Genomic DNA, 27,403 nt, shown 5'->3' with positions numbered 1-27,403 from the left:
GCAGGCTTGAGACCTAAGTTTAAGGCAGTTCGGTCCCAAATACTAAGTAGTGTTGAGCTACCATCATTTGCTTATGCTTATTCTCGTGTCATTCATGCTTCCTTTAGCACGCATTCTCCAAATCTTGCATTGGGCTCTGAGAAGATAGCTTTTGCTACACAAAGTGATTCTAGTTCTCTACCAAACAACTGCAAAAGTTATCGCGGTACTTCAAGTAGTCATAGTGGTAGAGACGAACGAGGCAGAGGTACTCCTCGCGCGTCACTCATTGTGGACGAAATAATCATACTATTGAGCAGTGTTGGGATCTTCACGGCAGACCTTCATGTGTTTCCAATGCAGCCACCACTAACTTCACACCTTTGGGGGCAGCCAATGCAGCCACCACCGACTCCTCACTTTTGGGGTCGAGTGGGGGGCAACATACTGTCTCTATGTCAGAGGAAGAGTATTCCAAGTTCCGGCAGTATCAAGCATCACAACAAGCTTCTCTTCCCATTCCATCGCTTGCCCAAGCAAGTAATCACAAAGTATGCCGGTCATCTAGTACTCCTCATCCTAGTCCTTGGGTCATAGACTCCACTGCCACTAATCATATCACAGGTATACCTAGCTTTTCCTCCGCTCTTCAATATCCTGCAAATTTACCTTGTGTTATTCTTGCTAATGGATCCGTTACTGCAATCAAGGGAATTGGGACTGCAAATCCCACTTCTTCTATTTCTCTTCCTTTGGTTTTATATATTCCCAAATTTTCTTTCATTCTTATGTCCATTAGCAACATTACTAAATCCATGAATTGTCTAGTGGCATTCTTCTCTAATTCTATGGTTATTCAGGATTTGAAAACGAGGAAGATGATTGGCGGAGGGCATGAAACTAGTCGACTCTTATCACTTTGAGCTCTATCTCCTTCTATCGCCTGCACTACTGCTGCCACACCTTACCAAATTCATTGTTGCCTAGGTCGTCATCATCCTTCATTGGAAGAGTTAAAATGTTTTGTTCCTAGTTTGAGTTTTGTGCCTAGTCTCGATTGTGAGTCCTGTCAATTGGGAAAGCACCATCATGTTTCTTTCACTTCTTGGGTCAATAATTGAGCTGCAAGCCCTTTTATGTTAGTTCATTCATATGTATAGGGTCCTAGTAGGGTCGTGTCCAAATTGGGTTTCTAGTACTTTGTAACCTTTGTGGATAATTATTTGAGAATGACTTGGCTATATTTAATAAAAGATCATTCTGAGTTATTTCATGTATTTTGTGCCTTTTTTTCTGAAATAAAGACTCAATTTGGTTTTCCAGTTCGAATACTTTGAAGTGATAACGCTAAAGATTCTTTCAGTGCACAATTCACTACTTATATGACTCAGTTTGGTATTGTTCATCATGTCAATGGAACAGCAAACACCAAAGCAAAAGATTTTTTTCCTTACTTCAGCCCACATTTATTTCCTTATATTTCAATTCATAATTTTGTACAGTTAGCATATATTTAGTTTACATGTATAGGGCTTGACAGATTATAGTTTACTTGTATAGGGCTAGAATTATGGTCGACCTTATTTACTTTCGATGTATAGCATCCTTGTAAAGTCAATATACAATATACAGAACTCAAGGCCAATTCATTCGGCCATTCACAAAATATTTGACATGGTATCAGAGCCAGCTGACTGCTAGGTTTTTTTCCCCTTCGATTTTTTTGTCTTCTCGGTTTCGTGGCTGTTGTGGTTTTGTTTTCTCTTCTAGATTTTTTCTGTTCTTTCGGTACTTCTGTGGCTGCGTGGCTGTTGGCACAGCAGGTTTCTGGGTTGCCATTTATTCCTCCAGTTTATGTCCTTCGGATCCTCGGCAAGAAGGCAACAGTTTTCTGTTGCTGTTTGTGACTTTCAGCAATAAGGCACAGCAGGTTTCTGGTTTGCCACTTATTTCTGCAGTTTCTGTTGTTGTTTGTGACTCTCGGCAAGCAGGCTTGTGACATTCGGCAAGGAGGCACAGCAGGTTTCTGGTTTGCCACTTATTTCTCCAGTTTCTGTTGCTGTTTGTGACTTTCAGCAAGCAGGCAACAGCTTTCTGTTGCTGTTCTGGCACTTATCTTTTCAGCACAGCAGTTTTTTGTTTCAAGATTTACTTTTTCGTGCAGTTTTTTGGTTCAAGATTTAATTTTTTAGTGCAGGGAGGTTGTTCTTGGTTTTTCTTTGTACCTGCGTTGTTTATTTTGGGCTTCTAGATTTTCTGGTGGTCTGTTTCTTTCGGCACAGTCTGTTTTTTTTGGGCTTCTCGATTTTCCCCATTATTCAGCATGGACTCCGCACCTGTGTGTGCCAAGTTTACGGGCAACAATTATTCTACATGGGCTTTTTAGTTTGAACTTTTCCTTAAGGGAAAAAATCTTAGGGGTCATATTGATGGCACAGATTGTGCACCCAATCCTGATAAATCCAAAGAGTCCGCAGCCTGTCCTTCACGGGCTGTGCTTGATACTCGGATTATATCTTGGCTTCTTGGCTCGGTTGAGCCACATATTGTTCCCAACTTGCGACCTTATTGCACCGCTCAATCCATGTGGATGCAATTGCCATGTTTCAACATGATAATTGTTCCATCCAAGACTATTATTCAGGGTTTCAGACTCTTTGGAATGGATATTTTGATCTGGTTACTACAGATGTTCCTGTGGCTTCTCTTCCCATTATTCAACATCTTCACGAGACTAGTCGTCGTAATCAGTTTCTTATGAAACTCCGGCCCATGTATGAATCTTTTCACTCGTCTCTGCTAAATCGCTCTCATGTTTCTTCTCTGGATGTTTGTTTTGGTTACTTCATGAATAACAACGGCTTAGTACTCAAGTTACTCTGGCACAATCTCATGGTAGTTCCGAGTCTATCCTTGAGGCTTAAGCTGCTCAACGATGAGGACCGCCTACACATTCTAGCACTTTGCAGTGTTTTTGCTGCAAAGAATTTGGACATATCGCTACTAATTGTTCCAAGAAATTCTGCTCTTATTGCAAGAAGAAGGGTCACATTATCAAAGAATGTCGTATATGCCCACCGAATCGTCAGGCCCAGGCATTCCATACTTTTGTTAGTGTGCCCCCCACAGTGACTTTTGTGGCCCCTGGCTCTTCTTTGAGTGACTTCCCTATTCCTGCACCTCCTCCAGCGAATTACTGCACACCAGAAATGGTGCAACATATGCTAATTTTGGCATTATCATCAATGGGGCTCCAAGGTAACAATTCTACTAATCTATGATATGTGGACTCAGGTGCCTCTAATCACATGACGAATAATCCCACTACCTTGTGTCATGTTTGGCCCTACGCTGATCAATCTGCTATTCAGACTGCCAATGGCAATTCTTTGCCAATAGCTACTGTCAGAGATGCCTCTTCTAAGTTCACTAATGTGTTTCTTGCTCCTCAAGTTTCCACAAATCTTATTTATGTTGGTCAATTAGTTGATATCAACTGTGTTGTTAATTTTTCTAGTAATGATTGTGTTGTGCAGGACCAGGTAACAGGGGAGCCGATAGCAAAGGGGCCTAAAGTGGGGCGCTTGTTTCCACTACTTTTGCCTATTCCAGCATGTTCTCCAATTTCTTCTATTAATATTTTTTCCTGTAATAACATTTCAAATCTTAGTATGGTGTGGCATCGTCGTTTAGGCCATCCCAACACTCTGATCTTATCTCATGTATTGAACTCTAGTTTACTTGGTAATAAAGAACGTTCTTCTTTATCTCTTGAGTGTGCCTCTTGCAAATGTGGTAAAAGCAAAACTCTTCCCTTCCCTTTGCATGCTAGTAGAGCTTCTCAGTGTTTTGAGCTTATCCATAGTGATGTTTGGAGACCTTCCCCGGTTAGTTCACATGAAAAATTTAAATACTATGTGACTTTCATTGATGATCATAGCAAATTTACTTGGGTCTACTTTATTTGCTCTAAATCTGAGGCTTTTCGTACTTTCACTAAGTTTTTAGCGTATGTTGACAATCAATTTTCTGCTTTTATTAAGACATTGCGCACAAATTCAAGTGGTGAATATGTGTCCACTGAGTTTTAGGCATTTTTGGCTTCTAAAGGCATTATTCATCAACGTTCATGTCCTGCTACTCCCCAACAGAATGGAGTAGCCGAACGGAAAAATCGTCATCTCCTAAATGTGGTCCGTACTCTCCTGCTGGAATCCTCTGTTCCATCCTTGTTTTGGGTTGAGGCTCTGAAAACTACTATATACTTGATTAATCGTTTACCTTCTCAAGTCCTACTCATGGAGTCTCCCTATTTTCGTTTATTAGCAACCTAGTTACAATAACCTCCGTACCTTTGGTTGTGTATGTTTTGTTCATTTACCTCCTCATGAGCGACATAAATTATTGGCTCAATCTGTCTGATGTGCATTCTTGGGATACAATGTGTGTCAAAAAGGGATTTGTTTGTTATGATCCTACATTACATCGTACACGCATTTCTAGGAATGTTATTTTCTTTGAAAATCAACATTTCTTTCCTGTGTTTTCTGTACCCTCCCCTCCTACTGTGATTCTCCCCTCCTTTGAGGAGTAGTTCTCAGATCCTCATCTAGTCAGTTCTCGCTTTAAACCAGGTATTGTGTATACGCGGCGCCCCCACCCCCAGTCTCTTCCGATTGCTCATCTGATATCTGATCCTACCATGCTCTAGATTCAGTCAGTTGTAGCACCTCCAAAGCCTTTGGTACGTCACTCTTCTCGAGTGTCTATACCCCCGGACAAATATGGGTTTCCCTCTTCAAGTTCTGGTAATGTTGTTTCAACTCTTACTGCTGCATTGTCCAATTTAGATATTCCCACTTCCTACTCACACGTTGCCAAGCATGATTGTTGGCGACAAGCTATGCAAGAAGAAATTGACACTCTAGAGGCCAATCACACCTAGGACATTGAGCCTTGTCCTCCCACCATTGTTCCCCTAGGTTGTAAATGGGTTTACTCAATCAAGGTCTGATCTCATGTAAGTTTGGATCGTTACAAAGCTCGCTTTGTTGCACTTGGGAATAATCAGGAATATGGTGTCAATTATGAAGAGACTTTTGCTCCTGTGACTAAGATGACTAATGTTCATACGATTCTGGCTATCGCTGCTTCCAGTGAGTGGCCACTACATCATATGGATGTCAAGAATGTTTTTCTTCACGAGGATCTTAAAGAGTGTATTTATATGAAGCCACCTCGGGCTTGTTTCCTTCTCCAATTTCACATGCGTGTAAGCTTCGTTGTTCTCTTTATGGTCTCAAATTGATAAATTCCGCATCACTTCATTACAATATTCATTCAAGCAGAGCAAGTATGACACTTCATTGTTTCTTCGGAAATCAAACATGGGTATTGTTGTGTTTTTGGTTTATGTTGATGATATTGTGATTACTGGTTCCGATTCTGCTTTACTTGCTCAACTCAAGACTCATCCCTTAGAGTCCTTTCATATGAAAGATCTTGGGTCTCTCACATATTTTCTTGGTCTTGAGGTGAATCGTAGTCCCTCAGGTATTTCACTCAATCAACATAAGTATGCTAATGACTTGGTGGCCACAGCTGGCCTTCAGAAGGGAACTTCTATTGATACTCCCATGGAATTCAATGTCAAGCTTCGCAAAGAGGAGGGTGAGTTACTTGTTGATCCCAGTTTATACAGAAAGTTGGTGAGTAGTCTTGCCTATCTCACCATTACTAGACCAGACATTTCTTTTGCTATACAGCAAATCAGCCAGTTTCTTCAGACTCCTCATCATCTTCATTTGGCTGCTGTCTGTAGGATCATACGCTATGTTAAGGGCACTTATGCTCATGGTTTCTTCTTCCCTACAAGCAATTCTACTCACGTTGCTGCTTATAGCGATGCTGATTAAGCTAGTCGTGTGGATACACGTCACTCCATCACTAGTTGGTGTGTGTTCTTAGGAGATGCATTGATCTCTTGGAAAAAATAAGAAGCAAGACAAGTTTCTAAGTCATCAACGGAATCTGAATACCGGGCAATGTCTCTTGTTTGTTCTGAAATTATTTGGCTTCGAGGCTTGCTTGCTGAGCTAGATTTTTCTAGGACCAATCCTATACCTCTACATGCCAATAATACGAGTGCTATCCAGATCACGGCAAATCCTATATATCATGAGGGCACGAAGCATATTGAAGTCGATTGTCATTTATCCGTGAAACATTTGAAGCTCGTGTTATCACTCTTCCACACATTTCCACTAAATTACAAATTGCAGATATCTTCACCAAGGCTCTCACTCGTCATCGACATTGCTTCCTAAGTAGCAAATTGATGCTTGTTGTTCAACCCGCATTAATTTGAGGAGGCCTGTCAACGGAACAGCAAACAGCAAAGCAAAAGATTTCTTTCCTTACTTCAGCCCACATTTATTTCCTTATATTTCAATTCATTATTTTGTACATTTAGCACATATTTAGTTTACATGTATAGGGCTCGACAAATTATAGTTTACTTGTACAGGGCTAGAAGCCTAGAATCATGCTAGACCTTATTTACTTTCCATGTATCGCATTCTTGTAAAGTCTATATATAATATACAGAACTCAAGGCCAATTCATTAGGCCATTCACAAAATATTTGACACATCAATCATCATATGCCCACACTCCTCAACAAAATAGGGTTGCAGAGCAAAAAAAATAGACATCTTCTTGAAATCACTCGCACTTTACTTTATCAAATGCATGTACCTAAAGTGTTTCGGAGTGATGTTATACTTACTACTTGTTATTTGATCAATAGAATGTCATCCTCTATTCTTAGTGGTAAAATTCCCTACTCCATTCTCTTTCCTAATTCACCTTTATTTTCTCTTCCTCCTCATATATTTGGATGTGTGTCCTTTGTTTATCAACTAATTCTTGGGTTGGATAAATTGGACACTTGTGCTATAAAATGGGTCTTGTTGGGCTGCTCATATACTCAAAAGGGGTATTGTTGTTATAGTCCGTGCTGCATAGCTTCTTTGTTTCTACCGATATTACCTTCTTTGAGCCTACACCTTACTACACCCAATCACTAAGCGCTTCAGAGCTCAATGAGTCTCTTCCTTTGCCTAATCTTCCAGATTCTACATTGATGTCGTTGCCCAACCAACCATCTGAGTCTCCATGTAGTTCGAGTCCTTCTCATTGCCTTGATCATCCTAATTTGCAAGTGCATTCACAACAGCGGCTCCAAAGAAAAGAGTCTCCTCTAGCTTCTACTAACACGCCTTTGGTTTCCTCATCTGATGATCATACTTCCCATGATGTTGATCCTCCTATTGCTGTTCGGAAAGGTATACACACATGTACTCAACACCCAATTTCCAACTATGTTTCTTACGACTCTGTATCACCCTCCTACTATTTTTTTGTCACTGCTTTATCATCTTCTACCCTTCTTAAATCTATTTTGAAAGCCTTAGCCCATTGAGGGAGAAGGTATACTATGGCTGAAGAGATGAATGCTTTACATGACAATGGTACTTGGGACTTGGTACCTCTTCCTCTTGACAAGTCTATGGTTGGTTGTCACTAGATTTACATTGTGAAAGCGAACCCTGATGGCTTTGTGGCTCATCTAAAGGCCCGTCTTGTTGCTAAGGGATACACTCAAGTGTATGGTCTGAATTATTTTGATACTTTTTCTCCAGTCACCAAACTTACATCAGTACATTTGTTCATCTCCTTGGCTATTCCTTGTCACTAGCCTTTGCATCAACCAGATGTGAAAAATGCCTTCTTACATGGTGACCTTGAGGAGGAGGTTTATATGGAACAACCACATGGGTTTGTTGCTCCAAGGGGGTCAAGCTTAGTGTGTCAGCTCAAGAAGGCTTTATATGGTTTAAAACAATCTCCCAAAGCATGATTTGGTCATTTTAGTGCTATAGTACTTGAGTTTGGTCTTCATTAGTGTGTTGTGGATCATTCCATGTTTTATCATCAAACTTCAACGAGTAGGATCCTTCTTGTTGTTTATACGGATGATATTGTTATTATAGGTAATGAAGATAAAGGTATTCGTAGTCTCAAACTTTTTCTATACACTAAGTTTCAGACCAAAGATTTGGGACCGTTGAAATACTTCATGGGTATAGAATTATCTAGATCTCATATCAGAACTATTGTGTTCACAGAGGAAGTATGTTCTTGACCTATTGGATGAAACTGGCTTGTTGGGATCTAAACCAATTGATACACCCATGGATCCTAACAACAAGTTAACGTCGGATATGGGTGATTTGTTACCTAATCTTGGACAATAACGGAGACTTGTTGGAAAGTTGAATTATCTCACAGTTACTCATTTGAAAATATTTTTTGCAACAAGTTAGTCAACTTCTAGATTCTTCGAGGACAAGTCATTGGGACGTGGTAATTCGCATCTTGGGATGTCTCAAAGGTGCACCTATGAGAGGTATTTTATATCGTGATCAGGGTCACACTTGTATACATGGATATATAGATGTAGATTGGGCTAGATCGCCTTCCAATCTGAGATCCACCACTGGATACTGTATCTTGGTTGGTGGTTATTTGGTTTCTTGGAAAAATAAGAAATAAACTATGGTGGCAAGGTCAAGTGCTGAATCAAAATACAGAGCTATAGCTCACACGACCTGTGAACTTGTCTAGTTGAAGAACACGTTTAAAGAATTGGTTTTTTCACATTCTCAGCCTATGAAGTTGATGTGTGGTAATCAAGTTGCTCTTCATATTGCCTCCAACCCGGTCTTTCATGCGCGAACGAAGCACATTGAAGTTGATTGCCACTTTGTTTGGGAGAAACTTGTGCAGAAGCTCATTATAACTATTATGTGAAATCGAGTATGCAGCTTGTTGATTTGTTTACCAATGCATTGCGGGGTGCTCGTGTTAAATTCATTTGTAACAAGTTAGGAGCTTATGACATTAATGCTCCAGCTTGAGTGTGTAAGCATGTTAATTAGTGAGAGTTATTAACGGTATTATTGTCATTAGAATGTATTTATTTTGTATAAATAGAGGGGAAGACCTATCTTCAAGTTAGGTCATTCATTTTAATCAAATCTTAACAGTGAGGCCTCTTGGTTCTCTAACAACTTTTAATTCTTTCTCTCAGTATAATTGTTTGGTTTAAAAAAACACTTTAGTATAATAATATTACTATAACAAGTTATAAATATATTATTCTATTGAGATATTAATATTTTTAATCAAATAAAAATATTAATCATTATTTCGCAATAGCATGTGACAATATTATTTAATAGAAGAAATTTTCATTAATAGGAAAAGAATTTACACAAGGGAGAATCAAACCACTTGAAAAAGATCAACAAGTCTTCCACCAAAGAAGGTTGCACCCAGCTCTCTCCCATAATACCGAAAAGCTTATTCCAAATCCTCCAATCAAATTTACAATGCAAAAGAAGATGAGAAGCTATCTCAGAGTTCTTGTAACAGAGGATACATGCATTGGGAGAGAGAGCCTTCAAAGGTCTCTTGATTTGCAACAAATTATTAGTTTTTTTTTTTTTTTATTAAGCACAACCAACCAAGTGAAAGCCTTAATTCTTGGGGGAGCCTTGGCCTTCCAAATAATATGATAGAATGGAAAACAAGCATTAGAACGAATCAAGAAGTCAAAAAAAAGATTTGCAAGAATACACTCCCAACCGATCCAACAACCAAGAACAAGCATCCCTCCCTGAAGAAAGGTTACTCCCATTCAATAAAGAAAACAAAGAAGACAACTCCACCATCTCCATATTATTAAGAGGTCATAAAATGGAGATTTTAGAAGACCAAAGGGCTATTCAGATCCCCAACCAAAAAAAAAAAGATATGGCTCTATTTTGCTCAGAGCTCAAACAAAAGAGAAAAGGGGAAAAAGTGGGAAAGAATGTGTCTTCCAGTCAAGGGCATGGTTTTAAATAAAGGGCGACTGTTACGCCGTTACATAACAGTTTTTTGGGTTACCAATACCGTTACACACCACGAAATCGGTGGGAAGAAAAATCAAGGTCGTAGTGGTCGTTACGGACCATGACCGTTACGTAAAGGCCGCTACAGGATTGTTACACCAAAAAATTATTTTACTTTTCACTTTTTCTTCTCACTTTTTCCCTCTCTTTCATATATCATTCTCAATATACCTAGTTGCAAGAGGGGGAAAAGATTATAATGAGGATGACAATGATACAAAATTTACTTTTTCTTTAAATACTCACAATAGATGCATTAATTAACAATTTGGAAATACTAACTTGTTAGGAAAATATTTTACTTTGATAATATTAGTAATGTGATATTTATGTTCTATATTTTTCAACTTCAACCTTCTTTCTTTTCTAGCAATTTTATATTTGTATTATTCGTATGTCTTATGTGCCTAATAGATTAATGGAGTGTATAATGTACTTTTTTTTATTAATTAATTAAACACACATAAGAATTTGTCACATAAGAACAATGAGAAGAATAAATACACACACACAAGTAATTTTTCTAACAATGGTGGTTTAAAACAAATGTAAACTCGTTGCCCTTACCAAATAATTTAGTTTTTCAAACTAGAGGATCTAAAAAACACAAACTCTTTCTAAGAAGGGCTAAATGTTTAAAACATGCAAGTACGCTAATATGCACAAGGTTGTGTGCGCTTCAAAAAAATTCACGGCCGTTACACCCGCTTCCCGTTATGTAACATCCACTACTCCCCCTTCCCGTTACACCCGTTACTGTTACGTTACGCTACCCACTACCGCGATTTAAAACCATGGTCAAGGGTCTTTCCAGAAACGAACACGAGAACCCCTTCCCACCTTTAGTATAGTGAAAGGGTGAAAGAAGGGTAAATTTGAGAAATGGACTTCCACAAACTCCCTAGAGAACATCTTAAATTAACACTAGTACCCCACCCATTCCCATCCAACACGAACTTGCTTCTCATTACTTTGCCAAAGGGACAATTCTTCTAAAGGGAAATGTCATGGTTATTTTAGCTAAAAGATCCATGAAGACACCAACTTACCTAGACCCAGCCCTCCCTCTTCCTTAGATCTACAAACCTCTTACCCCCCACACTAGAACACAAAGTCTCTCATAATTCTCTCAAGCCTGCCAGCAATCCCCATTTGGAATCTTAAAACTAGGCAGGAAATATGACTGAATGCTAGAAAGACAAGCCTGAATCAAGGTTCTCCCCACAAAAGAGAAAATTGCCCTCTTCCATCCATCAAATCTCCTCGCCACCCTCCCCACTACTGGATTCCAAAAATTTGCAGCTCCAGGATTACTCCCCCAAAGGAACCCCAAGTAAGTCAATAGCCAATCCAAAAATGCCTCACCCCACTTCAATAGCCCACTCCCTAACACACTCTGCAGGCATATTCAAATCTGCTAATCCACTCTTCCCCATATCAATTTTAAGAACAAGCGCCCCCTCAAAAATTTGGAGAATACCCAAAATTCTTGTGAAAGAAGGGTCATGATCATCAAGAGAAATGGTATCAGCAAACTGGAGATGAGAAACCACCACTTCCTCCCTCACTACTTCTAAACCTCTTACCAACCCTCTCTCCACAGCCCTATCCACCATCCTACACAACGGATCAGCTACAGGGACGAGTTAAATGAGGGATAATATGTCACCTTGCTTAATGCCCCTCGAAGCATTAAACCAGGATTTAGGTTCACCATTCACAATCACCAGAACCACACATTAGACAAGCAACCCCTAATCCAACGACACTAACACTCACCAAAACCCTTTCTTGCAAGGACTTCATCCAAGAAGCATGTGACAATATTTTACTATAGGATAAAATATATTATTATACTATTTCGAAAATATAATAATATAAATATATAAATATCATAATAATGGTGTATAATATGATATAATTTTTTCATAAAAAAAGAGCATCAATAAAAGAAGGAAGAATATACAAGAAGCATGTGAAACCATCCCAAACAAAACAGGAAAACAAATACAAAGATAAAACAAGTAAAAACAAGAAAAGACTGCATATCCTTTTGCTTTTCCTGGTCTCTGGGATGACTTGTAAACAGACCCACTATTTTTACACTTGAAACATTTATATAATAACTAATTTCGTAATAACTTGAAGATTAAGTAAACTGACAGAGTGACCGAGTTCACAATGCACACAAGTTGCCAGCTTTCCTACTATAAAACAATGACCAGTCCTCAATGTTGTCAGCTAATCAGCAACAGTATTCAGCAGAAGGAATAAATTAAAAAAGGCCAAAAGCAAGAAAAACAGCAAGCAAGTTAGGAAAATATTGAACTGGGGGAATATTTTCGGGGGAAAAAGAATATCAACCTTCCATCCATCCTTTTGGCGCATTGAATGCTCTAGCATTATAATCAGGAAACTTTGCACAAGATCTTCTATGTCTCCTAAGCTTCCAGGACATGAATGTTTACTCAAATCCATCTGTTGGGACAAATTATAGAATTAAGAAAAAAAAAATTGTGAAGTTGAGACATATGACAAGTTAATAGATAATGACCATTGTTAGCAAAATGCATAAGTTTACAACAATAATTAACCTTTATCATATTCCTCACAGAAGTTACAAATGAACATTAAAAAAATTCATATTCTAGAAAGACAATATTACCTCGTAATTTGAAATAAGAACTTCCAAAATCCACTCTGGCCATTCCTCCATTTTAGTGAGACTGTTTCTGTTTTCTGGATGACTGCAAGCCAAAAACAGAAGATCCTGAAATCATACAGAAACTAATGGTTTAGAAACTTAAAAAAATAAATAAATAAATAAAAATAAAAATAAAAAACAATACAATGACCACGAATGCAAACGGAAATTTTTTTAATTACATGATATGCGAATAATTACTGCAGGCATTAAAGTGTATATGGCTTAAATGCAGAGATGGTTTTCCATATTCTCTTTGTTAAAACAGTTTTTTTTAACATTTTCAATTATCATAAAAATTAAATGAGAAGTATGTTAAATAAAAGGATTTTTGCGTACTTAATTATTTAAAAAAAAATGAAAAATATTTAGTCATTGCACAGCAAAGTTTTATAATTAAATATGCCATGAGTTTAGTCCATAGTAGTCAAAGGCGCAAGGCACATTGAAGCGCAAAGGGTACTTGGGGCCGAGGCGCGAGGCAAAGTCATGCGCCTCACAAATTATTAAAATTGTTGTGTACAATGCCTATTTGATGGGTAATTGATATATGAAAAACATCAATAGTAATATTAGAATTTTAAATTCCAAATATTCAATACCAAAACATAAATGCATAGAAATTATGACAACCAAGTTCCAAGTGAAACAAACATAGTTCAACACAAGTAGTTACACATGCAAGAGTTCAAGCTTCAAATCAGAAAGGAAATGAAATTTCCAGGCCAAACGCCCAAAAGCATCAACATAGTGACTTAATGCAAGTTAATCTATAACTTGCCAAGAGCAGGGCAACCTGCCAGCCACCAGCAACCAGCAGCAGCAGCAAAATAGTGAGCCCTGAGGAAGAAGAAGAAGAAAAAGAAGCAGAAGAAGAGCAGAAAAAGAAGAAGCAGAAGAGCTGAAAAAGAAGAAGCAGAAGAAGAAGTGAAGAAGAAGAAGAAGCCTAGGAAGAAGAAGGCAACAGCAGCTGCAAAATACTAAAGAAGATGAAGAAGAAGAAGAAGAAGAAGAAGACTTACTAGTTTGAAGCAGCCTGACGAATCACGAAGACTGGCGATGACGACTCAATGGCTTGAAGCCTCTCTCTCGTTCGAAGGCTCTGGCGAAGGCTCTCTTTCTGGCGGAAGGCTCGAAGACTCAAAGACAAAGGTCGTGCTGGTTCGAAGGCTTGAACCTCAAAAGACGAAGGGCTCTTATGAAGGCTCTCTTGCTGGTGAAGGCTCGAAGACTCAAAGGGTTGAAGATGAAGGTGTTTCATGCTGGTTCAAAGGCTCAAGGATGAAGAATGTGCTGGTTCGAAGGCTTGAACCTCGAAGAGGAAGGGCTCCTGTGATGGCTCTCTTGCTGGAAAAGGCTCGAAGACATGAAGACGAAGCCTGGACTGCTGGTTTCGTGCTGGTTTGAAGGCTTGAAGATGAAGCCTGGACCTGCTGGTTCAAGTCGAAGCCTCTGGCTAGGGCTAGGGCTGGTTCGAGTCTGGTTACGTTTTCTTTCTTAAAAGGTTAATAAAAATAAATGAAGTTAAAAGGTCAGATATCTCAGGCGCAGTGAGTCTCAGTGTGCCTCACTGCTCCTACCTGCACCTCTTGAAGGTCGCCTCACCTCAACCTTGATGAGACACTAGCCTCGTCGCCCCACTGCACCTCGCACCTAGGCGCGCCTTCGACTACTATGGTTTAGTCTCATTTTGAGGGTAGGAGATGACATCATACTTCAGCTTATCATCAGCCCATTACTTTTGTGTGTTGAAAAGCATTGGATAAATGCGTTTACAAATTAAGTCATATTCCACTACTCTTTATTCAGTTTCACAAAGTATATACAGTTGTGAGGATGCAAGTATGAACCTTCATATGCCAAATTCTTCAACTTTTCGCTGAACATGTCTATCAAACTAAGTTATATTTTAGGTGTCATGGCATAATTATATTTTTATTTCTCTGCATTTTATTTGTGTTTCCTCCCAAAATATAGCTTATAATAACAACCCATATGGGCAACACACTAAAGCCATATGGGATATATTTATAATATTTATATGAAATGCACAAGTGCACAAAAAGGTTCAGCAAGCAATCGCATGCGTACAAGCACTGGATACACTTGAATTTTGAATGCTCCTCACACCAAAATCCTGTGATCCAAGCAATACAAATAAGATATTCCTGTGATAAAGTGCATATGGAGTATGCGTGCGAGCATGCAGAGAGAGAGAGAGAGAGAGTTCCTATGATCAAGCATGAATAACATGCAGGAAATACCTGTATTGCTCGACTTTGCAATGCTCTAGATGCATAAGGGAGTGAACGTAGAAGAACTAACAAAAGCTGTAAATGCTCAAATCTATGGCCAGAGTCATAGAAGTTCAATCCATCCTCTGTTGAAGAAGCATTAATCTGGAAAATAAAGACAGAAAGAAACAGATGAGATTCTCATACAGAAAGTCAAAATGAAGCTAGGATAGCTTAAAATGCATTGACATTAATTATGTTTTCAGGAAACAACAAAAAAAAGCCTTAAGTCCCACTAGGTGGATTTGGCTACATGAATCCTTTTCCACAATTTTCAGGATAAATCTCTGGAAAACATTAGAGGGACAATACAGGATTAAATGCATCAATTTTTCCTACCATGACAAACCACATACAAAGAAAAACTCCCCACTGAATAGGTACTTTGGAAAGGATAAAGATTTGCATTTATAAAATTCAAATAACACTGAAGGGATAAAGTCCATTAAACAAATCAAAATTTCTCAGAGACTGGAATTTAAAGGAAAATTGCATAACAGTAATTTTTTATACAAAAGAAAATATATTCATCGAAGAAGAAAGAATGTACAAAGAGGAGAAAAAGATCCTCCTATTAAAAGAAGAAACCAAAATAGACAAGAAAACCATCTATACTATATATATATATATATTATAAACAAAGAAATTTATTAGAAGAAAAAAGAATGTACAATGAAAGGAAAAGGTAGAAAACAAAAGAAAAACCGGGAGCATAAGAAACCCTCCCTTTACAACAATAATAAAAAATTACATTAGGAGATCATCATAATTTGAAATCCAACTCAGTGAAGCAGAGCCAACCAGTCCTGCTGCCGGTCTTCCAGAGAAACATGACAAAACAGCCATTAGCGGGCACCCGCAGTGATGCCAGATAAACCACTCTGCTCCAAACCAAATTTATTAGCTGTGGCCGGTCTATGGCCACCCCTTTGAAAATTCTGGCACTTCTCTCCAACCAAACACGCCAAATAACAGCCATAATGGTGCATCGCCACAAGGCTTTCCTATCCTTTTTCAAAGCCTCTAAAAGTGATAGAGCAAAAGGTCTTCAAAATGGAGGGACAAATCCAGTCTTCACCACATATACCAAATAATTTATCCCAGACAACCCAAGTAAAGGGGCATTGTGGTGTGCCCCTTCCCCGGACCCCACATACGTGGGAGCTTTCTGCACCGGGCTGCCCTTTTTTTTTTTTTTTTTAACCCAAGTAAAGGGGCAATGAAGAAACAAAACCTGTACTACATATAAAAGTACGAATTGTGTAAATCATTTTGTGGCCAAAAATATACTTATCTTTTGAAAGTAAGACAAAAAATTCCTAAAAGAATATAAATTCAAATACTATATATAAAAATGAATATTAGAGATCAATTTATAGACAAAGTATCATAATATTTTAAAAGTAATGCCAAATATTTTAAAAAAGATGAACTTTAATACTATATATAAAATGATGAATAGTATAAATCATTTTGTGCACAAAATTAACATCCTTATCTTTTGAAAGTGGGATCAAATATATTTAAAAGAAATAAATTTCTATATGATATATAGAAAGCAAATAAAGATTTTAGGTAGAAAATCACAATTTATAAATTACAACAAATTTATTAATATTTTCATTGAAAGAAGTAATACTGAATTTTTACAAAATAAAAATATGTAAAAATGTATATGTATTCATTAAATTTTTTTATGTATAATGTTACATAAATATTAAAATTTAATATTTTTCATAATTTTAGTTAGAGCACTTCGATCATATCATATCATGTATTAAAAAATTTTTGTCTATGTATCTACATGGTGTCATAATGGTATATCATGTATACGTTTGCATTTTATAGTTTTAAGTGACAAGTAAGTTTTATAATTTGAATATTCATATTTTAATACTTGTAAATTAGTTATGAGAATATATTATTAATTTGTACTAAAAATATATCCAAAATTCATTAAAAATTATAAAAATATTTACAAATATCACAATGTTATTTACTTGCAATCATGTGCAATGAATGTAACATATTTACTAGTCAAAACAAAAAATGCCTTCCGATCTGATTTGAGAAACCTTTTAAAATCATCAGCTGCAAAAGACCAGAAAACTGCCACTTAATCCAATCCCAAAGCAAAATATCAAAATTCCTCTTCTCAAAAAAGATTAAATCACCCATAAAACTGCAAAGATGCCACAAGTCCACAAGATTAAATCCGTAGCTACTCTTTCTAATAACTGTAAAAGCAATATGAAGTAATTTCTTCACAGAATCCAAGCAAACCCAAATTTACCCAAAACCAGCAAATAATTTATTCCAGATCCCCCAAGAGAAAAGGCTACACACAAAAGATGTGAAGCAGATTCGAGCCATCAAAACACACAAAAAAATCAAGAGATAACACCTTCAAAGGCTTCCTACTCTGCAGCATATTGTTGGTGTTAACTCTATCAAGAACAACCAACCATGTAAATGCCTTACTCTGAGAGTGGACTTTGGCTTTCCAGTGAAACAATGGAGGGGAAAGACGATTTGGTAAATTCTTAAAGAAAGATATTGAAGAATAAACATCTGTGGAATCCCAACCCCAACTCCAACTGAATGACATTATTATGCACTAAAGAGAGATGATATAAACAAGGGAATGAAATGGAAAACACATAATCCCCCACTCAATCGTCTTCCCAAAAAAAGATCCGAACTCACTGCCCACAACATATTAAGTATAAGCAATAATCAAAGGATAAATCTGAGCAATAGTTTTCCAAGGACTCCCCATAGAACATCTTAAACACCTATTAGTATCCCACCCACAAGAAGGTAAGCAAATTTTACTTTTTGTAACATTATGTTGAAGAAAGTTATCCTCTCAAGGAAATCACCACAGCCATTTACCCAATAAAGCAATGTTTTCAGACACCAAATTTCCAAGACTCAAACAGCCTCCAACTTAGATCTACACAGGAGTAAATTATATCTATTCTTTTGAAATTATCATGCCCGCAAAACACCTTAGAAAGACATTGATTGATGATCACCAGGTCTACAGCCATGTAGTATCATTGAATAAGTTATATTTTGCAATTTATAATATATATATATATATGTTTTTTTATGATAAAATAAGAATTCATTAATAGGATAAGACTACATCTAGTAGAATAAGACATCTCCTTAACAAAATCTGGAAAATCTAGATTAAAAACACGAAGGAAAAACCTACAGACTAAAGAACAAAAGTGAAAAAAACCATCACGAACTAACACTCCAACACACAACGCCAATCACGCTGAATATCAGAAAAGCTCAACCCCTTAAAATTCCCTTGTCCCACACACCAAAGAGAAGTCAAATAATGTATCTTTTCCCAAACCAGCAACTGAGCCGACTTCTTCCGTAGAAAAATGCGCGCATTATGCTCCACCCGAACCCCAAAAAAAAACGTGGGGGAAAAAAAAAAAAAAACACATTTCCAAAGTGCTGCCCTTTCCTTTTTCCTGCCAAATCCAGCAAAAGTCACTGCCCAAAAATCCTCCACTGTCTTAGAACTCACCCAACATTCGCCTAAAATACCAAATAGCTTATTCCAAACAGTCCAAACATAGTCACAATGAGTGAACAAATGCGACAATGATTCTAAAAAATTAAAGCATAGAACAAATGTCTGATGATATAACATTCAAAGGTCTCCTAACCTGCAGCAAGTTAATTGGTATTAATTCTATCAAGCGCAACCAACCAGATAAAAGCCTTAATTTTAAAGGGGATTTTGGCCTTCCAAATGGAACTATACAGAGGAAAAGAAATAATCAACCTATTCAAAAATAACAAAAAAATTTGCACAAATAAACCCCTAAAGGATTCAGAGGCCAAGATCGTCTATCCACCTCTAAAGAAAAATGACAACTATTTAGCAAGACTAGAAAAGAGGATAACTCTCCCATCTCCCTATCATTTAACAATCTACAGAAGTAAAAATCCCAAGAAGGCAAAGGACCACTTGGATCGACAAAAAAGAAGAAATGGACTCATCCTGCCCTAAGATTAGGCGAAAAAGGCATGGAAAAGAGGTGGACAAAACTACATTCCCCAACCAAGGTGTTGGCCTTACAAGGCTTAATATCCCATTTTGATGCTAACAAACAAGTGGATCTTAACATGCTATGTTAAGTGATGTATTTTCAGGACTAAATGAAGAATGCAAGGTTAATGAGTTCATGAGAGCTTGTACTTCAAAGAAGGAATTCAATATGAAGCTTAAAGCATGGATTCAAAAATGGATTTAAAGATAAAGCTTGAAGATCATGAGAGCATGAGGATTAAATTGATGAAAGCTTCAAAGAATGAAAGCCCAAGTGATCAACATGGAAAGCTCAAAGAAAGATGAAACAAGTATAAAGGCCTCAAGGAATTCAAGAATTGAAAGAGTCTAGAAAATTTCATGTAAGTACTTCAAAGAATTTCAATATGGATACATGAAGCTCTTAGGTAAATTTATTGGACCTAGATACCTTTGAACATACTTGGAAAATATTTTTATAAGGTCAAAAATTGTTTTAAAAAGGTTAGAATCAATTTTGGAATGCAAAGCACCAAAAAGATGATTTCTCAAATGCTGTCAATTTTTCTACATCTGCATGGATGCACATTTTTCTCCATCCAATTGTCCTTATTTTAAAATGTGTTCAACAAGAAAGTTTTAGGATTTTCTCTTAGCTTTCATTTGACACCAAGAACATCAAATTTGGAGTTATACAGAAAAAGTTATGACCAAAAGACTGAAGGGTGCTCAAAGCTGACAGCATGACAGACGACTGTCAAAGCAAAATGAGGCATCTGTGTGGGTTTGGACAGACGACTGCCACCTTTCTGCCCCTTTGTTTTAATGGACAGTCATCTGTCACGCAGCTGTTATGAATTTTTTCATAATGGTCAAATTTTTAAATGGGGTTGTTTGGAGCTCAAAATTTATGGAAACTTAGGGGATACTTCAACACACTTGGGGACCAAGTTACATACCTTTTAAAATCTATAAATAAGCCTCAAAGATCATTGAATCAATACACCAAGAATTCAAATTCTGAAAAAATTCAGTCTCTCTCAAATTGCTCTCAAATTCTCAAGGCTCTCTCTTGCTCTCAAGCTCACATATTGTGCACGAATTCAACTAAGATTTTGTTGATCTTCGTCCACCGGAATTGTGTTACAAATTCTAAATCTCTCAATAATTGAAAGAATTAATTGGTGATATACTTCATTGAACTTCAAGTTAATTTCCATATTGTGATTTACTTTGAAGTATATTAGTTGTGCTGTAATTGGTGTACTAACCAGCTCTTTGAGGAGCAAGTTCTTTGTATGCATCTATTTGATCTTTATCTTGTTGATTGACGATTCCAAGGGTTGTTTGGATCATTGGCTAAGCAAGGGAATATTGCTTAGAGAGGCGGGCTCTAGCCTAGTTAAGGAGTGACCGGACGAGGGGATATCGTTTGGAGAAGGCAGGCTCTAGCCTTAACCAAGGAGTGTTGTAAAGGTTTGTTCCACCCATTAAAGGAATAGGTTTAGTGAATCCTTTGCTGATTTACCAAAGGTGAGGACGTAAGCTGGGTATAAGCCGGACCTCGTAAAAATCTCCGTCTCACTCTCTCTTTCCCTACTCTTTATTTTCAGTACATATTTAAATTGCGTGGATGGTTTAAATTGAAAATCATATATACTACGTATATTTGGGAATCAAGTAAACTTAAAGTTTTATTTTGATTTGGGTTGCAGAAACCAAAAGGGAGTACATTGGTTAAACCATATCTTGCGGAAACCATACGGGAGTACGTTACTTGGTTAAACATCCCAAAGAGAAATTAACTAAGAGTTTATCTAAATTCTAAATATTTGGAAAGAGTGATTGGATTTTATATTGCACATCATATTGAAGAAGCAAAGTCATTTATACAAGGCTTGGTTCAAATTTGGCTAATATAAACAAAGAACCATCTTGAGTTTTTATATTACATAAGTGTTGTGTATTGGCTTGGTTGTTTGTTTTCTAATTATAGTTGATTGGTTTGGTTGAATGATTGGATGTTTGTATGGTTAAGGATTCAATAAAGAAACTAAGTTCTTGAGTGCTTAACAAATTAAACAAACAAGTCACGAATTGGTTAAAAGAAATAAAATAAGTTTAAGAATTCTAAAAAGGAATTAAAAGAAAATTTTTTAAAAGCCAATTCACCCCCCCTCTAGGGAAGCTATTCCTAATTTCACAAGGATCTTTCCAAAACCGGATATTACTACCTCCACCCACCAAGAATTTAATATAGGGAATGAAGAGGTGATAACTCTAAAAGATAGCTTTCTAGTGATTGATAAACTTACTAGGAATGTCCAAAATGAGATCCCTTGGTGTATATTGTTTGCAGATGATATTGTGTTGATCGATGAGATAGTAGGAGCAGAGTGGAATCTAAGCTAGAACTTTGTAGAACCGCATTAGACTCTAAAGGTTTCAGAATCAGTAAGAATAAGACAGAGTATATGAAATGTAATTTCAGAAATATAAGTAGTAGTGGAGAGAAGACTAAACTTGATAATCAAGAAATTATTAGCACTAACAGATTTAGATATCTTGGATCATTTCTACAAGCGAAAGGGGAAGTTGAAGAAGATGTAGTACATAGAATTAAAACAAATTGCATAAAATGGAGGAGTGCGTCAGGTGTGTTGTGTGATCATAGAATACCCTTAAAATTAGAAGGAAGTTTTATAAGACGGCCATAAGGCCAGCTATGCTTTATGGTTTAAAATATTGGGCAGCTAAGAAACATGTACAAAAAGTAAAAGTTGCTAAAATGTGAATGTTTAGGTGGATGAGTGGTATAACATTAAAAGATAAAATAAAAAAAATGAGCATATATGCAATAATTTAGGCATAGCATCAATAGAAGACGAGATAAGAGAGAGGCGACTTAGATGGTTTGGGCATTTGAAACGCATGCTTAGTACAGCACCTATGAGGAGGAGTGAGTTAGCCATTGTTTCTAACATGAAAAGGGATATGGAATGAGGTAGGGAGGAAGGATTTAATAGCCTTTAATCTAATTGAGGAAAACGCACTTAATCGGGTGAATTGGAAAAAAAGGATTCATGTAACCGACCCTGCCTAGTGGGACTTAAGGCTTGTTGTTGCTGTTGTTGTTGTATTAACCCCACAATAACTAAAACACCCAAAGCAATCATAAATTACCTAAAATTCCTAAACTTTCAAACTTCCTAAACAAATACAAAAGCCTTAATTTCTAAATCCTTTGAATACAAAATTTTTTAAATAATAAAATGTTTATTAAGAAAGTTAAAAGAGGACAAGAAATTTTCAAGAAAGAAATTTTAAAAACAAAAAAATAAACAAAAAACAAAGAATCTAATTTAAAAACTGGATAAGTAATCCCCTATTTAAACCCTTTCCAACACAACTCACTGAATATTGCATATTTTCTAATTCCCATAGGCCCTTCTTCATCTTCCTTTAACCCCCAACCAAACAAACTTCATCAACTCCAGGATCAGACACCAAAAAGCCCATCTTCTCCATCAATTGTTAAGCTTCTAAATCCTCGCCATTTTACCTCCTCCATGAGTAGAATAAGAGTGCCTAGAATTATCCGCAGGTGGTACTCCACCCTACCTCTCAAATCTCAGCTCAAATAGCACACCCTCAACCTAAACAAATCTCGAAGAGGGCCTTTCGTTGGAACCTCGATCTTGAATGGTCTAAGCCCCTCAAACCCATTCACAAATAGAGAGAGAGAGAGAGAGAGAGAGAGAGAGAGAGGTAGAAGGTCGTAATCGCAATAGATCCTTACTAAAACTAAAATTCTGCTTCTTGGGTTTTGAATAATTGGGTAAAATGGAAGACCTAAACTCAATGATAGGTCTCTCCATCTATTTATAATATATGTCAAGTACAATAGGAATGGCCATAATACCCTTACTAACTTATTACAAACCAAACTCTTAACAATTAATAATAATGTTAAATGACTAAATAATCATTAACACTCCCCCTCAAGTTGGAGTATATATATATATATATATATATATATCATATGCTCCTCGCTTGTTACAAATGAATTTCACATGAGCACCTCCCAAGACTTTAGTTAACAAATTAGCAAGCTGAAACTCGAACTTCACATGGGTGGTCGTAATGAGCTTCTGTACAAGTTTCTCTCAAATAAAATGGCAATCAACTTCAATGTGCTTTGTCCGCTCATGGAAGATAGGGTTGGAGGCAATATGAATAGAAGCTCGATTATCACACATCAACTCCAAAGGCTAAGAATGTCTAAAACCTAATTCTTTCAACATTTTCTTCAGCCAAACAAGTTCACATGTAGTGTGTGCCATAGCCCTATATTCTGACTCAGCGGCCAACTTGGGCACCACAGTTTGTTTCTTACTTTTCCAAGACACCAAATTTCCACCGACAAAGATACAATACCCGGTTGTCGATCTTTGATCGGAAGGTGACCCGCCCAATTTGCATTTGTATATCCCTAAATATGAGTGTGACCCCGATCCTGATATAAGAGACCTATCCCTGGTGCACCTTTGAGATATCTGAAAATGCAAATTACTGCATCCCAATAACGTGTTCACGAGGAATCGAGAAACTGATTCACAACACTTGTTGCGAAGGACATATCTAGTCGGGTTTCTATGAGATAATTCCACTTTCCAACAAGTCTCCTATTCCGACTTGGGTTAGGCAACAAATTACCCATATCTGGAACTAACTTATTATTGGGATCCATGGGTGTATCAACAAGTTTGGATCCCAACACCCCCGTCTCATCTAAAAAGATCAAGAACATACTTTCTCAATGACAATACAGTTCCTATATGAGATCTCGATACTTCTATACCCAAGAAGTACTTCAATGGTCCCAAGTCCTTGGTGTGAAACTTACTCTGTAGGAAAAGTTTTAGGTCTTGGATGCCTCAATCATCTCACCAATGATCACAATGTCATCCACATACACAATAAGCAAAATCCTTCTAAATGGAGTATGACAATAAAAAAACAGGGTGATCTACTACACATCAATGAAGGCCAAACTCAAGTATTACAACATTAAAATGGCCAAACCATGCCCTTGGAGATTGTTTTAATCCATACAATGATTTCTTAAGTCAACATACTGAGCCTGACTCCTCCTGAGAAACAAACTCAGCTAGTTGCTCCATATATAGCTCCTCATCAAGATCACCATGTCGGAAAGCATTCTTCACATCTAACTGATGTAGAGGCCAATTACAAGTGGTGACCAAAGAAATGAACAAACACCCTGAGGCAAGTTTAGCAACCGGAGAGAATGTGTCTAAATAATCCAAACCATACAACTGAGCATACCCTTTTAGCGACAAGGTGGGCCTTCAAATGAGCCACAGAACCATCAAGATTGACTTTCACAATGTACACCTAGCAACAACCAACCACAGACTTATCAAAAGGAAGAGGTGCCAAATCCCAAGTATCATTATCATGTAGCGCACGCATCTCTTCAACCATTGCTATCCTCCACCCAAAATGGGATGGGGTTTTAGAAATAGATTTTGGAAGAGCAACGGAAGATAGTACTAACAAAACAGTAATAAGAGGATGACAAGAAATCATAACAAACAAAATAAGCGATCAGATGTTGGGTACAAGTGCATTTACCTTTTTGAACATCTATAGGAGGATCGACATCATGGGAGATAAGATCATCCGGCGAGGGAACTAAAGGCACAACAATAGAAGCTGGAGGAGGCACTTCCCCTTTGAGTCATCGTGTGTATACCTGCATGGGATGATCCAAGTGACGAGAAGGACTCAAATTGGATGAAGATGTAGGAAGATCGGCATAGATACTAGGTTTGGATTTGGAAGGCAAGGCACAGGAAGGGACTCATTAAGGTCAACAAAACTCAAGGAATCAAAGTAGTGTGTTGTAGACTCAAAGAAGATGACATTAGCGGAGACAAAAAATCGATGTGAAGTAGGACTATAACATCGATATCCTTTCTGAGTATAGGAATAGCCCAAAAGGATACATTTGATATAGCACGAGGATCCAACTTATCCATTATTGGAGTTAATTGATGGACAAAGAAAACACAACCGAATATACAAGGAGCAAGGGAGAAAAAAGTAGCCTTAGGGAAGATAACTAAATATGGGATTTTAACGTCAAAGACAGAGGATGGCATTTTATTGATGAGGGAGCAAGTTGTGGGCATAGCATCACACCAAAAAACTTTGGGGACATTCATTTGATACAATAGGGTACAAGTGACCTCAAGAATATGTCTATTTTTCTACTTTGAAACCCCATTTTGTTGCAGAGTGTGGACATGAGAGGACTGATGGATCATGCCAAAGCTAGTCATATAAGTACTGAATTGGTACTTAAGTACTCTTAGCATTATCACTATGAAGTATCCTGGCTCGCAAATCAAATTGAATCCTTATTTCAGAACAAAAGGCACAAAAGATATCAAACAACTCAAAATGATCTTTCATTCAATATAACCAATAGAGTAGTCATAAACAAATGTAACAAAAACCAAAACCCCAACTTTGATGTGACATGACTAAGACCCCAAATATCGGAATAGACTAGCATGAAAGGACTAACAACTCATTTGTCACCCCGGGAAGCAAAGGGAACACAATGATGCTTGGCCAATTGACAAGACTCACACTTAAGATTAGACACAGAACTCAATGTAGGAACTAGCTGTTTCAACTTGTATAAGGACGGATGACCAAGGCAACAATGGATTTGAAGTGGTGTAGCTGCGATTGTGCAGGCAATGGGTGGAGAAGCCAACTCAAAGTAGTCAACTCCACGAGCCTCACATCATGTGCCAATTGTCTTTCTCGTCTTCAGATCCTAAATAACCACAAAATAAGGAAAGAATGTGACAGAACAATTTAGTGACTTTGTAAGCTTACTAATTGACATGAGATTGAAAGGAGATTTAGGAATGTATAAAGCAAACAAGGAGAGATGGAAGGAGCAGGATTTACTATTCCTATCCCCTTAACAGCAATAGTGGACCCATCAGCAAGGGTAACTTACGGTAGATTTTTACGATACTGGAGATCATAAAAGAAGTTGGTTGCACCTATTATACGGTCAGTAGCAGCAGAATCAATAACCCAAGGACTAGTGGGAAGGATACCAAATGCCATACAAACTATAGGATTACGTTTCTGGGCAAAAGACGCAATGTGAGAAGATGCTTGTTGAGGTGACTGATACTGTAGAAACCTTGAATACTCCTCCTCTGATATAGTCACAGTACGCAGTTCACTCAAACAAGAGATTAACGAAGGAACCATAGTTTCGGGATCTGCAGACTCCATCCCAACATTCACAAACTCTGACCAATGACCATAAGATTAATTGTTGGAACAATCGGAACAACCACGAACAAGGTGATCAACCATGAACAAGTCACAAATAAATCAGCACAAGACAGCCCCAAGAAAGCAGCTAAGCACTGAAACAATTGGAGAAGTGAACTACTGAAACTACCATGGAGAAATCACCGACTAACTTATATAACACTGCCATAGCCTCACAGAAAACAGCTTATGAGCACTGTCACTGCTCCAAGAAAGTCACCAATGACTGTTACTAACACCGAACAACAACTATCTTTGAGCAAACCACATGTCCAACATCTTGATATTTTGATATATGGAAGGAATTAGACCATTGAATCAAAAAACAGAGCAAATCCCGCTGTTTCAGACCCAATAAACTCAATAACCATTGATAAACTACTTCGCGAAGCATCAAATAACCATTCCTTGGGTGCCGCACTTGAGCAATTAAAAAAGGTGAGATCTTTGGGCAAAAAACATCATGAAAACTCCAAAAACAAGTTAATAAAGAGATTGGATCACTGCTGGATCATTCAGCTCAAAACCATAACTGAGGTTGGCCCTGGCAGCCTTCATCCAGCGCATGAGGGCGCGTGAGACACTGCCTGGAGGTGGGATTTCAGTGGGGAGCAGATCGGCAGTGTCTGTGGATGACTATGGTGTTGGTTTTGACAAATCTATAGTGGATTTGATGTTCTCGAACTGGCACTATCACCCAGAAAATTCCAGCGACTGGTCTGACTTTCTGCTGCTGCTGGCTGTTTTCTAGTGTATAGCATTGCTGAAAAATCTTCTATGATGATAGACATGCAGTGGATTTTGGGTTTTAGACTTTTGGGCTTAGGTTTGATCGTGGTGGTAACACTTAGGGGTTAGGTTTCAGAATCATGCTCTGATACCATGTTGAATAATTGGGAAAAATGGAAGACCTAAACTCAATGATAGGTCTCTCCCTCAATTTATAATATATGTC

At 37.5% G+C, this 27,403-nt stretch overlaps 1 protein-coding gene across 5 annotated transcripts in view; it reads right to left on the bottom strand.

Annotated features, from left to right (window-relative positions):
- Window positions 1-27,403, bottom strand: part of LOC131166263 (BEACH domain-containing protein C2) — a 116,547-nt gene that overhangs the window by 72,426 nt on the left and 16,718 nt on the right. For all 5 annotated transcript variants that reach the window (XM_058124641.1, XM_058124646.1, XM_058124643.1 and 2 more), the window contains exons 5-7: window positions 14,967-15,101; window positions 12,664-12,768; window positions 12,363-12,476 (exon numbers count right to left, since the gene is read on the bottom strand). In XM_058124641.1, the coding sequence (XP_057980624.1) occupies window positions 12,363-12,476; window positions 12,664-12,768; window positions 14,967-15,101 (354 nt within the window). The remainder of the gene's footprint in view (window positions 1-12,362; window positions 12,477-12,663; window positions 12,769-14,966; window positions 15,102-27,403) is intronic.

Source organism: Malania oleifera, chromosome 10 (genome assembly GCF_029873635.1).
Source record: "Malania oleifera isolate guangnan ecotype guangnan chromosome 10, ASM2987363v1, whole genome shotgun sequence".
NCBI lineage: Eukaryota > Viridiplantae > Streptophyta > Magnoliopsida > Santalales > Ximeniaceae > Malania > Malania oleifera.
Note: the sequence above shows the minus strand (reverse complement) of the source record. Positions and strands in the feature narration are given on the sequence as shown.